Here is a 16,017-nt window from a genome sequence, read left to right on the forward strand (position 1 = left end):
CTGAGACAGGAGTATCACAAGTTCAAAGCCAGCCTCAGCAACTTATTGAGGCCCTAAGCAACTCAGCAAGACCCTGTTTCTAAATAAATTATAAAAAGAGGGCTGGGGATGTGGCTCAGTGGTAAAACGCCTCTGGGTTCAATCCCCAGTACCCCCCCCCCAAAAAAGCAATTGTGAAGCAGTTAATCTCTTTAGTATCTGAAAGCTGGTAGGTTTTTTATGGTTGGAAGAATGTAAAGAATTGGGCAACAAATGGAATATAAACATGAAAGAGTGTGCCTGTCATTTTTTAAGTTAATTGCAGTTTACAGCAGTGTTAATCTTTATTTTTTGCCATTATTTCTGAAGACCTTGTTAGTTTTATGAAGAAATCATGAATCATTTCAACCAGAAGAACATCCTAAAGAGGAAATGAATTCCTCACTTTGAAACACAAGCCACCCAGGTGGGAGAATTCATGTTCTCCGATGATACAACTTTGTTTCTGGATTAAATATTCCTTGTGCTTAATAGTTTGTCATATGCAACACAGTTTTGTAAAATTCCTTAATAATTTCCTGTTTACACAACAACAAACAAGCCTCACAGTGTGACCAGGATGGCACTTGGGTCATTTAGCTGGACTAATTATGCTGGGCAATTACTTTACATTATATTTACTAAGGCGTATACATCCTATTCTTGAAACTGAAGATTTTTTACTCTGACATCTCTTTACTTGATATAAATGCCTCCACAGAAGCTAGGAAGAACCATTCCTTCCTATATTTTAACCCTAATATTTGCCATCCTAGATGAGTCTTCTGTATTCCAAGTCAGAGCAAATCCTGAAACAATCACTGTACTTATAATTTAATAGACCCATTTCCTCTACGATCTTGTCACTTAGTGTATTAATCATTCAGCTTCTTGCCTAACTCCCACTACACTGAACTTCAGACCTTCTGTCTTTTCAGTTGCTCTTTTTATTGCTCTGCAGGTTGTTTTCATCTCTTTCTAAAAGAAGGCCAGTCAGCTTATTGCAACGTGTGTCTTCTTCTTCCACACCATGGTTCTGCCCTGTTCCCAGACCGGCTTCTCTGGTCTCACCTCTGAATGACCCTATCCCTCTGCTTTACCCTGGATGCCAATTCACTCTGCCAGGAATAACCTACTAACTCTTTCTTTATTCTCCTGCGATACTAATGCTCTGTCATCCGCTTATCTGAAACATTGCATTTCTTTTCATTTCCTTTGTTCTTCTACCTGATTTATTCTTAGTGCCCATTGAGCCATTTTATTCCTTCTTTGTCCTCCAGCCATACATATTCACTGATATTTATTTATCAATGAATGTAGGTGACAGGCAAATAATTTATGTACCACATTTGCATTCTGACAATTTTTTAAAATGTCTTCATGTGCATTTATAGCTTTTGAACCTCACAATCCTTTGGTAAATGAAAAATTTACCCTCTTTGACAGGGGAAGAAGCTGATGTCCAAGACATTTTTCAGAGCTTGTCCCACTGTTCACCCAAATTCAGGACTCAGGTCTATCAACTCTTTCTGCTGTGCCTTGTCACCTCTCTCTGGCAGAAGGATTGCAATCCATGAAAGATCTTCACTGCGCCAGAAACCTGATGGAAATTAACCAAACCCTTCATTGTACCTTTGCAGATGAGAGTCCCTACACTAAATCCGCCAGCCAGACAAAGCCGCCTGATGGAGCATTGGCTGTGAGGAGACAGAGCATACCAGGTTAGACCAGACTGTTGGATTTTTCAGCTGTTTTACCTACTTTTGAATCCTGTTATTTGGTGATCTTAAATAATTCTAACCTGGTACCAAAAAAAAAAAAAAATCATGTTATTTCATAGTGTGTAGACTCCATTCTACACAACTTGTTCAAACAGTAGTCAGAAGCTAGACTTTGGAAAAACTTGCCAACTTGTGAAAATCTATTTTATAATCCATCATAGCAAAAATCCTTTGTGAAATGACTTGAATTTATTTCGACTCTCACTCATTTACTCACTCTCACCTCTGTTTTCAGCCGGATGACTTTCACAGCAGCATCCATCTCTTTACTGAGACACCTGGCAGGAAAAGGGGGATGAAAATTGCAGTAGCAGATCATGCATGCTGAATAAAAAAGTCACTCCTTTCTTCTCATCTCTTTGAACCTGAATTTGCTTCCACTGAGCAGCTCTTGTAAAATTCTGGGACTTTGCTTTCCCAGGAAGGTGTGATTAAGATTCTTCTAATGCCGTGAGAGTCGCCTGTGTTTTTCCAGCACAACAATGTCTCTAGCCTATAACTTCAGTGTTTTTGAAGCTTTGATTTAAAAAAAAAAAAAAAAAATGACACAAAAGCATGAAGTTCTCAAAAGGGAAAGGAAATTCAAAATATTATTCAAACTTTATCTCTACTGGATAATTCATGGAAAACCCCCTTAGGAAATCAACTGTGTACTTAAGAGCAGAGTTTAAAGCATTAATACATCTAAATATGTATCAAAAATAATGCATTTGTGCATTTGATGTAAACAAATTGAGTACAGCTAAACCTCAGCTCTAGGATTTTCAAGTAGCAGTGTTTCCTGCATTTAAGTTGAATGGACCTACAAATCTGTCAATGAAAAGGAGATATTTCCATTTGAATAAAAAGCAGGATGGGCCCACTTTCTGAGCAACTTTGTTCATGATTATTATTTAGTTTTATAATTTTTAGATGTGGTAATTTTTAACTCTGATTCTGAAGGCTTAGATTTATTATGAAAGTACATGGCTTATAAGGAGACACGAATATGTTATAGATCCTTGTTGCTTTGAAGATTCTAAAGCAATTTGAATTCTGTAATTAGATGGCATCACCCGGTGAGATTTCTTCTATTCCTTCCTATAAAATAGCATTCTTAGTGCTGGTCACGTTTAGGGGAAAAAAAAAAAAAAAAACTATTGCAGTCAGCTATGGGCTCTGTTCTCTGCTTTCTCCTTGTCAGCAGTAAGATAGTATTCAGCATTTGAAGGTCAGGAATGTCAGTTTTCTATCAATTCCTTCCTGTATTCATCTGGTGGGCAGACACAAGAGACTTTTCCCACCGTCCTTACTACTTTAGGTGATATTAAACAGACCCACCAAATATTATTAATGTTTTCCTTTTAAAGGTTTTTCTAGTGTTACATACTAAATTGTAACACATGTTTTGAGGGGTGTACTTTGTCTTAAAATCAATTAGTAGTCTTCCAACTTACATGTTAGGCAAACAAATTGGTTGATCATAACTTTTAATTTATAACCTGCCAGTGACTCTTCATTATAGGATTTTATCTTTTATTCCTCTATGTGTCAGATTTAAAAGTCACTGTAATCATAAACATTTTTGTAAGCTTCATAGGTTGTTCTCATGGAGTTCAGCCATGGAAAAAGACCCTTTTTGTCCGTCACTTGTCAGGAAGAAGCCAAAGGGGTCAGCAGTCTTCAAAATCTTCTCAGTTGTTTAAAACAGCACCCCCCACCTCCACCACCAAAGACCTCATCAGCCAAAAAGCTAAGAAACTAAAGTGGTTAATAGCTGATTATACTCACTATTATCTGAAGGAAAAAAAAATAATGAACTTCTTGGAAACTGCTTCATGACTGACTAAAGACTCTTGGAATTCTAATCCTTAGTTTGCTGTCTTACTTTAAAGTACCTATGAAGTCTTGCTCTGGCCAAAAGCTAGGAGAGTGAAGAAATGCACAGAGGGGAAAGCCAGGTAAATGCATACTCTAAGACTTGCTGGAGCTTTGGTGAACAATTCTAAAGTGGTCAGATAGCCTACATTGGACCACATAGAGCTGGAAGAGCTAGATAAGAGTTTACAGCTTTTCTTTCTCCTGCTCATCTCCCAGTCTTACTTCCCTCTAGGGGTTATTGCCACCCTGGGAGCAAGGGAAGATGCATTTAGAGAAAAGTAAACCAAGGAAAAGAAAGCCTAAAGGTGACCGTGGCTCATCTACCAGCCCCTGGTCTTCTCAGTGCAGAGGTATCTCTGCTGAGGCAGATACAGCCCCAGGGCCATTTAACTCCCCTAGCTACTGGGAAGTAAGCCAACCCAGGAGGCTGATACCTCCGAGGAGCATGGCTTTATCCCATGACTCCCCCAGAGCTCCTCTCCCAGTGATTCAGTGTTGGTGGTTGAATTTTCTATTCCTATTAGCACTTCCATTGATAGATGGGGTGGGGGTGTGGTGGAGGAAGAGTACACAGTAGCAGAACGGATCCTAAGCCTGTCTGTCCAAGTTGTGTGGCAGTTCAGCTGTTATTTTAAATCCACTCTATAAAGGTAGATCCGGTGCTTCCCAGAAGAAATGTTTATATATGTGTTTATATATAAAATAAATCTTTATATATTTCTTAACACAGGCTCCACTATTTTCGTGGCATAATAGGCAGTAACTTTTAACGATGCCAGATAGGTAACCTTGAATTTTAACAGAAGGATAATTTGCTTTTCATTCATATCAAACTTCAGTACCACTCTCCAAATTCAAAATTACCACCGCAATTATTTTATAATCACAAGTCAAATATGTATCTTTCATTAAATGCCAGTTCTAACTGTAAATCCTTTCATCTCCCTCCTTTTCTCTTCCCAAAAAAGGGAATGAATTAAACATCTCTTAGGAGCAAAATACATTTGCTTTGGATAAAGGGGAAATGCATTATTAATGTTATTTGGGAATTTGTCATTTTAATCATGTCTCTTATGGCAAAATATGTAAAAATAAAAAGATGTATTAGTCTTTCATAAGCTTTTGTAACATTTTTAACAATTATAGTTAAAAAAAATGACATGAGTTTCCCTATGATGCTAAGGTTCTAACTTAAATTGGAAACTACATTCTGTTTAAAATGTGAAGGAAGTTTATTTGCACTCTTATTTTGGCCCCTTTTTTGAACAGTATGATGAATTCCAATGATATTTTGAACAGATTTGATGGCAGATCTATCTACATTAAAAGGAATCTGTTGTTCTGATATTTTCTTAATTTGACAAATTACTGGTGAGTTGAAGCACGACTACGTAAGGGTGTGTCCAGATTATTAGAAGAAATTTGTACAGACTCTGGATTTGACAGATTTTTTAAAAATAATTTCTGGTTTTACCCCCTTACAGATGAGGTATCTAGCTGAGTGTGGTGGCACACGCTTGTAATCCCAGCATCTTGGGAGGCTGAGGCAGGAGGATCACAAGTTCAAAGCCAGCCTCAGCAAAAGTGAGGTACTAAGAAACTCAGTGAGACCCTGTCTCTAAATAAAATACAAAAAAAAAAAAAAAAAACAGGGCTGGGGATGTGGCTCAGTGGTCAAGTGTCCCTGAGTTCAATCCCTGGTACCCAAAGGAAAAAAAATGATGATGTATTTAATCATGTTTGTCTAGTCTTCGTAAACAGAAAAGACAAGATACTACCCAAAGCTTAGAGTCAGGATATTATTTGACTTGCCTCCTCTTTCTACATAGGATATCTTTCTTTGATTGCTAGTCTTGAAAAATAATCCTAAATCCATTGACAAATACAGGGTGATATCGATCACTTGTATCTATCACATTTCCAAAATTAGATGCACCTAGGAAAAGTATCTTAAATCTGCATCCAAACTGAGATCATAAACATTTACACAGGACTTTTCCTCTTCCTAAAATATTATAAAAGATATTTATTAATTTGATCATGATAGAATGACATTGATATTAGTCTTTCTTAGCTGTGACGTTAGGTACTTGGGGATAAGTGAAAATATGGAGCTGAGTTTTAAATGCCCAGAAACCCAAAATATATACATTCAAGTTGTTTAGAATGCATCCAGAAAGGGTCAACACCTATTAAAAAATTCAAGTCTGGAAAATTATACCACACTCTTGACATCACACGAATTAAAAGAATAGACAAGAATTTTGAAGGTTCTGCCCTCTCTGTTCAGCCTTTTCCTATCTTTGTTATGCACACAATTTGATGCTTCATCAGTCTGAATTCTCATTATTATAGCAGATCTCTAGTGTGACTTTTAGACTAGGATTTTATAGCTAGATCCCTGTCCAGGTATATGAAGGACATTCACTCTAAATTTTGTGCCCAGTTCTACTTCAGCTATTTAGTTTTACCATTGATCCTAAGAAATGAATGAGTCTCACGGATGGGAGTCCAAAGTCTATTGAACCCACCAAATATGAAATATCATACAAAAAAATGGAGCTATAGATGCTATCCAAAGTCACCAAATCAAGGCTGTGCTGTTAGTGAGACATGACCAGCATCAGGAAATACCAAGCAACCAAGCATCTTTGCCATGCTGTCAAGCTTCCCTGCATCCTCATAAGCATCCAGGGGCAAGAGGAGCATAAATATGCACTTACCAAAGCCCCTCACTGACAACATGATAAAACTTCAAAATAATGGAGTTTCCAGTGTTACAATTAGGATACTGGAAAAATTAGCTAAATTATCTCACTTCTTTAGAGACAGGTTTCTAAGATAAGAAAGTCACAACTATAGGGGGCACTGTGTATATGCCTGTGGCTCTGCCCCTCCCCGACTTTTCTATATGACTCCTCACTGTCTAAAATTAACTGATAAACATATTCTCATTATCTCTCTTAGTCCATAAGTAAAACATAAGCTCCATGCAGGCAAGTATTGTAAACGTCTTCTTCACTACTATATCTGTAGTGCATAGAACAGTGCTTAGCAGATGTTAGGTGTTCAACCAGTACTTGTGGAATGAATGAATGAAAAAGCAAAGATCACCAGGCAGGTTTCTCTGTGCCAATTCTATGACCTCATGACTAGTAAATGTTCCCACATGTTTTCTGCCTCATTGAATGCTTCTGCAAATACAGGCACATTGGCTTTGAAGAGGCACCAAATATCACATTTCTCAGGCAACTATCTGCTGCCCAGGACTAATGAATGAAATATAGTTCAGCTCAAAGCTAAGAACTTCTTAAAGGCCAGAGATCTCTCCCCAGCCTCATTTGTTTCTGTTTAAGCAGAAAATGTCTGTGTAGTCCTCCAACATCTGAAGAAAACGTTTGAACATCATTTAACAATAAACTTGACAAGATGAAAGTGATTCATTCTGCTGTTCTGCTATAGAAAAGGGTTTTTTAAAATGTGTGAAAAATTGCTCAAGTCTATAAATAGAGCAATGCAAAGTAGAACTTATTACTTATCATGGCAGGTACACATTAAGGATTTCCCCCAGAGACCTGATCCAGTTTGCTATGTGACTGGGGTATGTACTGAGTTCTCAAATAGCGCTGGGCAAAATGAGCAGCTTGATTTGTGTGTTCAGTGTTGTAGTTTTCATTAGCAATTCAGAGCAATGGCAGTCTATTCTGTTTGAACTTCTCTCATGCCTTAGTAAGCATGGCTGAAGTACAAGAAAGTGGTACATATTCAGCAAGTGATTTTAAAATAATAATTCCTCTAGTGTGCAATTTAGTTGAAATTTATTTGTGGTGACATAAGACTATGCCTTGAGGTTCCCTAACACCCCTGTGTTAAAGGAATGGTGGCACAGGCACAGTGCCAGGCTCTTGGTACACTCGGTCATCTATATCTGAGAAACATTTTATAAGAAGTCTTGAGGATATGAGGACCAAAGCTACAATGGAAAGACTTTTCCTTCAATAGCTTTTGCTCTAAAAAATATTAATTTTCCCATTCTCTAGGTTGGAGAGACCTTCAATTCAGTGTTTTAAAATTAAGTGACTTTAGAGACTTAGGCTTGGTGAATGTCTTATTGCTTGACTGGCATTGGGGAAGGTGAAGAAGTATCTTATACAGTTTAATATAGCATTGTGTTATGAAGCCCACTGATAACTCTTATCCTTCCACCTTAAATGACTTTTGAACAGTTTCCCAAAATTCAATCACTCCTATATCATGTTCATAAATTTTGTTGCATATATTCTGCCTTACTATAATTAACATGATTTTCAGTAAATTTAAATTGATTCATTTTCTTAGTTTTCTCTTAAACCTTAATATCTGAGAATTGGTATGTTAATATTATTTTTCCCAACATAATTTTATATGTTTCCAACTAAAAGTTTAAAACAAAGGTTTATAAGTCCCCTGAAATCATCTGGCATCCATCAGTGTTTATATTCACCATACTTTGGGAAACATGAGATTCTTCTCAGACGGAATGAGTTTGAGAACTCCAATGCCATGCACTTTATTGGTACATCAATAAGTAGTTGTTGATTTTTAGTGCAGAAACACGTCATTTAAGCAGGAGCAGAAGACATTTCAGGTTCTGCTAAAAAATGGAAAAAAAACCCATCAACTTATAGTTAAAAGATAAACACTGAATAATGTTTACCCAAAGTTTAGGAAATAACAAGAATATTTCATAACTCTTTAATGTTTGTACACATTTCTAAAACCTACTACTGAGCTAGATATTGAGCAGTTGTTCTAAGGACTGCCCCTTCAGATTTTAGGTGGAAATACTTGACGCAGCAGGCAACCCTGTTCTGGTTGTTCTGATAGCAGCCTGGTGCTTCCCTGCTTTCTGCATGGAATGTGAACCAGTCTGTATCAGTTCTACACCTCGCACCCATGTGTGCTTCACAGCATTGCTCCTTTTTTTGTCCAACCAATTCTTTACTTGCTCCTTATGTCCATAGTAACAGAACAGCCTCATTTTTTGATCCTAAGCATTCCTCCAAACTGAGCCTCATATGCTCATTTAACATGTAATTATCCAGCACCCACCGTGTGCCAGGTGCCATTCCAGGAGCATGGATGTGAACTCGGCCTGTAAACCTCCACGCCCCTACAGTTGGCATGATAGTGGGGAAGACAAACCTGCAGCAAACAGTGCATCTCTAACATTAGATGAGGCTATGCTGAGCACAATAAAGGGAAGTAAACTAGCATAAGGCGTAGAGTGTGGTGGAGGAAGAAAGGCCTGGGCTGTGTTCCAAAGGAAAGTCAAGATGCCCTCTATGCCACCACGAGGCAGTCACATTTGTGTGAGCCTAAAATGACGGGAGACACAAGGCTGACATTGGTAAGAGAAGAGGCTGGAGAAAGAGACAGGAGAGATCCTGTGAGTCTGTAGACTGGAATTATTCCAGACCTGGGATGCTGAGTGTGACAGGAAGTCATTGCAGCCACTGAGCAGGTGAGGTACTGATGGGGTTGTTTTTTGTTTTAACCTCTCTAGCTGCTATATGCAAAAGAGACTTTAAGGAGACAAGGGTGAAAACAGACCAATTAGCAGGCTTTTACAGTACTGGGGGCAAAATATGATGGTGGACATAGAAATAGTGAAAAATGATTAAAATTTGAAGGTGGATGTTGTGAAAAATGGAGGCAGAAGTAGAGCTGGAGGTAGCAGAAAAGGGGCCACATTTTGAAGAAGACAGAAACAGAGAGCTACTGAGGAAGAAAAGGATGAGTGCAAGCAGTGAGTGGGGGCCTCAGAATATAGCTTGGTTGGAGATATGCATTTTGGAGCTATGAATGTGTAGTTGGTATTTTTCCCGAGGCTTGGGTGAAATTGAGGTAGTGCCAGTAGGTTGAGAAGAGATCCAAGGTCCAAGCCTGGGGCAGACCAACCCTCAGAGATCAGCAATAAGGGACAACCAACACATGGCACCAAGGAACAGACGCAGTTAGCGGAAAGCCAGGAGGACTTGGTACCCTGGGATCCAAGCTAAGAGCCACATACTGCTGAGGAGGAAGGGAAACACTGGGTCAAATAGTGATGATAAAATGAATGCCATGAGTCTGAGAATTGACCGTGAGACTTGGTGGGGAGGGAGTTTCAGAAGACCTGGTGAGAATAGTTTCCATGGAAATGTGTGAGGGAAAGCCAACCTGAGGTGAGAACAGGGCTTGAGTAAACAGAGGCAGAGAATGTAGACAGCTCTCCCAAACAACTCCATCAAGGGGAACAGAAATGGGATGTCAGCCAGAAGGGACATGGGATCTGGGGGAATTTTTTTTAAATGTATAAATACAAACATAAATACACACACACACTTATTTCATATATGAAAGGGTTCAACAAGCTCATGTGCTGATTTGGTTGATTTAGTGAAGTGGGAGAGCGTTGTACAAGGGAGGGGGAGCGAAGGAAAAGAAAAGGTTTTGAAGAGGCTCAGGGGACAGAGACTGGGGGTCCAAACAGAGTCTGCCAAAAGAAAGGCAGGGAGGAACTTCTGGCAGGAGGGTGCCAGAGTTCCCACGAGACGATATGTGGGTCCCCTCTGATGGACCTATTTCTTAGGGATAAAAAAGGTGAAGTCACTCACAGAGAGCTAGAGAAGAAAGGGATACCAAAGGCTTACTGAGGGAGGAGCAGGTGTCATTTCAAAGACTGGGAAAGTGGATTACCTAGGGCAATGTCAGAGGATTACCCTGCACTACAAGTACATTCCCATCTAAATGCCACGCTCTTCTCTCTCACCAGCCCTGCCTCCTCAAATCAAAAAGGGATAAAGCTGACTTACCCCTCTAATGCTCCTGCCCCGTGTCATCTCCATGTAGCACATTCCATTTCCATTTGCAGCTCTCCTACTACAACTTCTTTCCATACGCATTTCTGTTTATGAACACCCAGAGCATTTTGTGATTTTTCTGAAGGCTTTATGCAGCTTAGTTCATCCTGTTTCAAGTTGCTCTGCAATTGTTTTCCTGGATTCTAGACTTATCTCTGATTTAAGATGGCAGTTCCTTGAATTCAAGAAAGCATTTCTTTATTAAAAATTCCCCCACAGAGTTTTGCCTAGCAGGATTCATAGCTGGGTGCAGCCCGTGTTTGTTGAATTAAAGATTCTCCTTTCATGACTTACTTTAAGATCTCATCATTATTGTCCATCATCCCTTACAAAGTGATGAGAGGGAGTGTCAGGACATGGCATGCTCTCACTAATCTCTCACTAATAACTCCCTAAATATACCACACACAGATGCTCATACATTTTCTTCCCTTTGTATTCTGCTTTAAATATTGAAAACTTCATATATAACTTCTTTAATATTTTTATCATCCCTTATATGAGTGGGATGAAATTTCCCCCTTTGAACCTTGACTCATTGGCTTTTCTAATTCTTCTGAACCTTCCCAAAGTAGGTCATTTGATTCTTCAATACACCTAAAACCTTTTCCCAGAGTTGTTGTTACTTAAAAAGGAAGATACAGTCCTTCTTTCAGTATTGATGTATGTAACACTGTTTCCATATCCTGGTTCTCTTTTACTAGTTGCCAGTGCTCTTTAGCATAAGATATCCAAAACTGAACATTTCCTTCAACAGCTCTGGAATGATTTACTTTATTCCTGATCATCACACATATGTACTACTATTCTTAGCAGTGAATGAGTCACAAATTTGATAAACATTTAATAGATGTTAAGAAATTTGAGCATTGCTGTACCAAGACAACCCTGTAGCATCCCACCAAAAACCTTGCTTCTCTCTGCAGACTTTGGGTATCATTCTTCATGAGCCTCAAAGCCACAAATTTTCAGTTCACAATGCTGCAACCTGTCTACAGGTTATTAGGAAAGATCTTTACAAAGAGTAAGTTGTTAAATCCACTATGACAAAAAGGAATGTCAGTGTATTGGAGTTTCCTGGCTATACCATATCTTGGTGGGCATAGAAAATACAGCCCCAGAGATAAGAAAAAAAAGAAAGAGGTATCTCTGCCAGCTGATAGTACACAGAACCAACAGTCTTTCTTACACTTGTATATGTACAAGAAGACCATCTGCCAGAAAGAACAACAAAAATGAGATGCTCTCACCATTTGTATGAGCAGGAGAAAATCGAGGATTAGAAACAAAAATGATCCATGGTTTCAGGTATTTCAAGTCATATAAAAATGATTGATATGTTCTCAATGATCTTAGAGGCAGAACTAGAAGTCATATGCTACCAGTTAATAAACCATCATCATTCCCCTGGCTGAAGGCAGCCCACAAGGTATCACATATAGGGCTGGGGATGTGGCTCAAGCGGTAGAGCGCTCCCCTGGCATGCTTGCAGCCTGGGTTCGATCCTCAGCATCACATACCAACAAAGATGTTGTGTCCGCCGAGAACTAAAAAAAAAAAAAAAATAAATGAACCTTTAAAAAAAAAAGGTATCACATATAACTCTTGGCCCTTTTTCACACCCGTACTCCACTGGTCAGTTTACACACAGCCTTCTTTGTTTAGTTTATCTAGCCTGCCTTCGGATATATGACTCATGCTGTTGTGATAAGTTATAGGAAATTGGATTTGGATGCAACTGAAGGTAGAACTTTCTAAGAAGTACAGAAGGGCAGTGCACCTTGCTGGTTAGGAACACAGGCTCTGGAGCTAGATGCCTTGTTTGAATGTTGGAATGCCAGCCCTGCTACATGGAATTAAGCTGCTTGCTTACATCTCATACTCCAGTTTTCCCATTACATGAAATGAGAATATAATGAGGATTATAGGAATTAATATATATATATATATGTATATATATATATATATGTATATATATATATATATATAAAGTGGATGAACTGCCTTCTTTTTTTCCCAGTCTCCTCCAGAACCTTTCTGAGTTCATTCCTGTTTTTCTTCATGTATTCTGTCTTTTTTCTTTTTTTGACCTGATCTTACCTGTGCAAAAACGGGGAATTAGAGCATCCTATATGATTTTCTTTGAATATTCTAAGAGTTGCCCTGGTGCCTCATAAAATAGCCAACCTTGAGGGCAGGGTGGGAGAAATGAATGAAATACTTTTTACCTCTACTACTATTTGTCTTCTAAGGAAAGAAACCTGTGCTTTGTTTGTTATTTCTGTGTCTCTCAAAATCCTAACCATATTTGTTTACCTAGACTTCATGCCAAAAGGGCACCTAACATCACCAGGAAAAAGGAGAGTTAACCAATTGGACTTCTAGGCTCTCTGGATCTTGCTGTTAAAGGACAAGTGACTTTACCCATCTGATTCACTGCCCAGTTTATTAGTGTGCCCTGCTATGTGTATAGAAGAACTGATAAATATAAACTTTCTGTTTAGTAGCCCAGTGCTGAAAGAGGACTGATAAAGCCTCCATGGATGACAGCACAGAATCCAGAGATAGGTTCTGTATGCTGAGAGGTTATTGATTTACAACATTCATAGTCTTGCATATTAATTTTATCAGTGCATGTGTCAGCCCTATTTCTGAATTTAGTCTCTGAAGAATGTGACCCAAGGATCATATGCACACCCTGCACAAACACCCAAACACACCATCTCATGCATACACACCTGTCCATGGCTCTGTTGGGCTGGGGAGGGTATGTGGGAATGACTGAGGGACTCTACAGCCATTCTAATAACTAAATATTAGAAATACAATAACCATGAAGCATTCCTGTTATTTCTATAATTTAGGCAATTTCCCAGTAGAGTATTAAGGTGTTAATTGCTTCTGCACTTCTTAGGTTGACAGATATGTCCTTTTTCACCTAGGTGAAAGAAGTAATTATTGTAAAGCTCTTGTGGGCTTGGTGAGATATTCTCAAATGGATTTTAAAGGCATTGGTAGGGCATTGTGCTTTTAAAGAGAAACTGTCCTCTGTTCTGTTCATGCTTGATAACAGGAATGGATATTATATTCAGCCCACATGATACATCTATTGAAGGAAACATGCAGTAGAAAAAGGAAATAGAGTAGTAATATATTTTCAGGAAATATGTATCCAGATTTCAGAGATGAGAAAAATATGTTCTTGTATGAGCATATATCACTGAGATGAACAAAGATTAGGTAAAACAAACAAAGACAGTAACCTTTTTCCTTTAGACACTCATTAAGGCATATTTCCCCAGAATTTTAAAACAAAGTAATTATTCTCTGAAACTGGTGTGGCCTTCCAAACAAAGGTTTGATAAGTCACTAACTCAATACAAATCAGAAAAGATTCTTTTATCCATTATGTGAAAGTGACTTTTATGATTCATGCATGAACAATATTTTGTTCTAATATTTTATGTTTACATTAAAGATAGTCTTAGAACTTTTTATTAGAATTTGGAACTTTTTTGATAAGAGTCTAGCAATTTGGTCAAGCCAAGACAATTCATGTTAACTGATGATATTATGGAAAGAAGGATGAATATAGAATTAAAACAGATGGTCTAAAATTCTAGCAAAATGATTTTCCCATTATGTGTCCTTAGGCAAGTTATCTAACCTTGAAAAAAAAAATCTTCATGTTGTCATCTTAGGATTCTGGGTTTCTACAAAAATCAAATGCATGTAACTCTCCTGGCCAACTTAAATGCTACAAGGATATAAACTTAGAATATCAAAGAAAGACCTAGTTTTTGTGGTGCTCAAGTTTATACCATTTGAGAATACAAAAGAATCTTTTTCAAGTTTGACAAACCCAAAGACTATATGAATACATTGTTGGAATCTCTTAAGACCTTGTACGAAGCTTGTGCCAAAGAAGTTCTTAGAAATTATTGAGTCATTAACTCAACCTGTGCATTATTATTATAGACCTACAGGATGCCACAGCTGGGAATAGCCATATCTGTCAGCTGATGGCGGGGAGGGGGGGCAGGAGGGATCCCACTTTTTTTTTAGCCATAGAAACATTTTTAAAATCTTACATGAAAGAACAAGAGAGAAAACAGATAAGAGTAGCAGAATGTGGGACCAGATACTTAGGGATATACCTATTTTTTTTTTCTACCTTAAGAATTTCAGTTGAAAACAGAGTTTGGAGAAACACATTTTATATATCCTAAGCACCACTCACTTGCAACCCCAATACATTTCAACAACTGTGAGACTTGGATGTGTTTGATAGTTGTACTTAAGCCTGTAGGGGTTATTTGATGTCATCATTATTTTCTGCATATACTTTTAACAGCTATAACTCATGGAAATACGATTAAATACAACCTCTTAAAGTTTCAAGCAATGAACCTTTAAGGACCATTTTAGAAAGAAATTTGCATTGTTCTCTAATGCATTATGTTGACCCTGTCCCACAAGATCAAGGAAGCACATACATCAAAATTTGGTGTAAGATTCTCAGCAGCCTTGAAGAACATCCAGGGACAATTATAGAACACCTTCTAGTCAGTGCTTTGTCACCAGTGTTATCAATAGCACAGAAAAACAATATCATATAGAAAATGTGGACATCAATGACATTGATTCAGAGGATGGAGAAGTTGGAGAAATACCTTAACTGGTTTATTTCATTTACACTTTCTTATCCATTTATACATATTTTGTTCTCTTTAATAAGTATGAAATTTTAAGATCTTAGTGGCAAGAAATCTTTTTAAAAAGGGACAATAAATTTTTTCTTACTGGTAAATAAAATAGTATCTTATAAGTGATGGCATTTTGAAGTCAACAAAATATGGTATTTTTAATTTTTATTTTATTTTATTTTTTAAAAATGTTTTGTAATACCAGAGATGGAACCCAGGGTCTCACACATACTGGACAAATGCTCTATCACTGAACTACATTCCCAGCCTGAAATATGATAATTTTTAAAACATATAGTTCAGTTTTTTTTTATTTTAAAGTTTAGAGATTAAGGCATAGGGAGGGCCTAGTGACTTTCCCAAAGCAATATGCCAGTTTTTCTGGGGCTTAATGAATCTTTGTAAATATTTGTTAGGTGGCTGTCTTTAATTGTCCCCAGACTAAGCCCTTGTTTTACCAATCACTACTGATCATGTTGTTAAGCTCTTCAGTGGCTTGAGAACTTTAATTTTTACTATAATAAAAATTATTTGAGAGCAGGAACTAAGTCTGTATCTTTTTTTTTAACAAGATATCAATGTACCTGGCATTTAGAAAATGATCCATAGATATTCAATGGAAAGGTAGATGGATGGATAGATGAATGGGTAGATAAAAAAGACAAAAGCATCTCTTAAATAGAGTGAGACTAGAAGGTAGTTTTATTTGGATAAGATGGTGTTACATATGGTGATTGAAGTATTAATATAAAGAATGGAACCAAAGAG

General features: G+C 37.7%; 1 protein-coding gene across 7 annotated transcripts in view; it reads left to right on the top strand.

Annotated features, from left to right (window-relative positions):
* Positions 1-16,017, top strand: part of Grip1 (glutamate receptor interacting protein 1) — a 373,677-nt gene that overhangs the window by 207,453 nt on the left and 150,207 nt on the right. For 6 of the 7 annotated variants that reach the window (XM_077798384.1, XM_077798385.1, XM_077798387.1 and 3 more), the window contains exon 2: positions 1,659-1,739. The exons of the other annotated variant lie outside the window; for it this stretch is intronic. In XM_077798384.1, coding sequence (XP_077654510.1) covers positions 1,659-1,739 — 81 coding nt within the window. The remainder of the gene's footprint in view (positions 1-1,658; positions 1,740-16,017) is intronic. 7 annotated transcript variants of the gene reach the window in all.

The sequence above is a fragment of the Urocitellus parryii genome, chromosome 5 (assembly GCF_045843805.1).
Source record: "Urocitellus parryii isolate mUroPar1 chromosome 5, mUroPar1.hap1, whole genome shotgun sequence".
In the NCBI taxonomy this organism is placed as follows: Eukaryota; Metazoa; Chordata; class Mammalia; order Rodentia; family Sciuridae; genus Urocitellus; species Urocitellus parryii.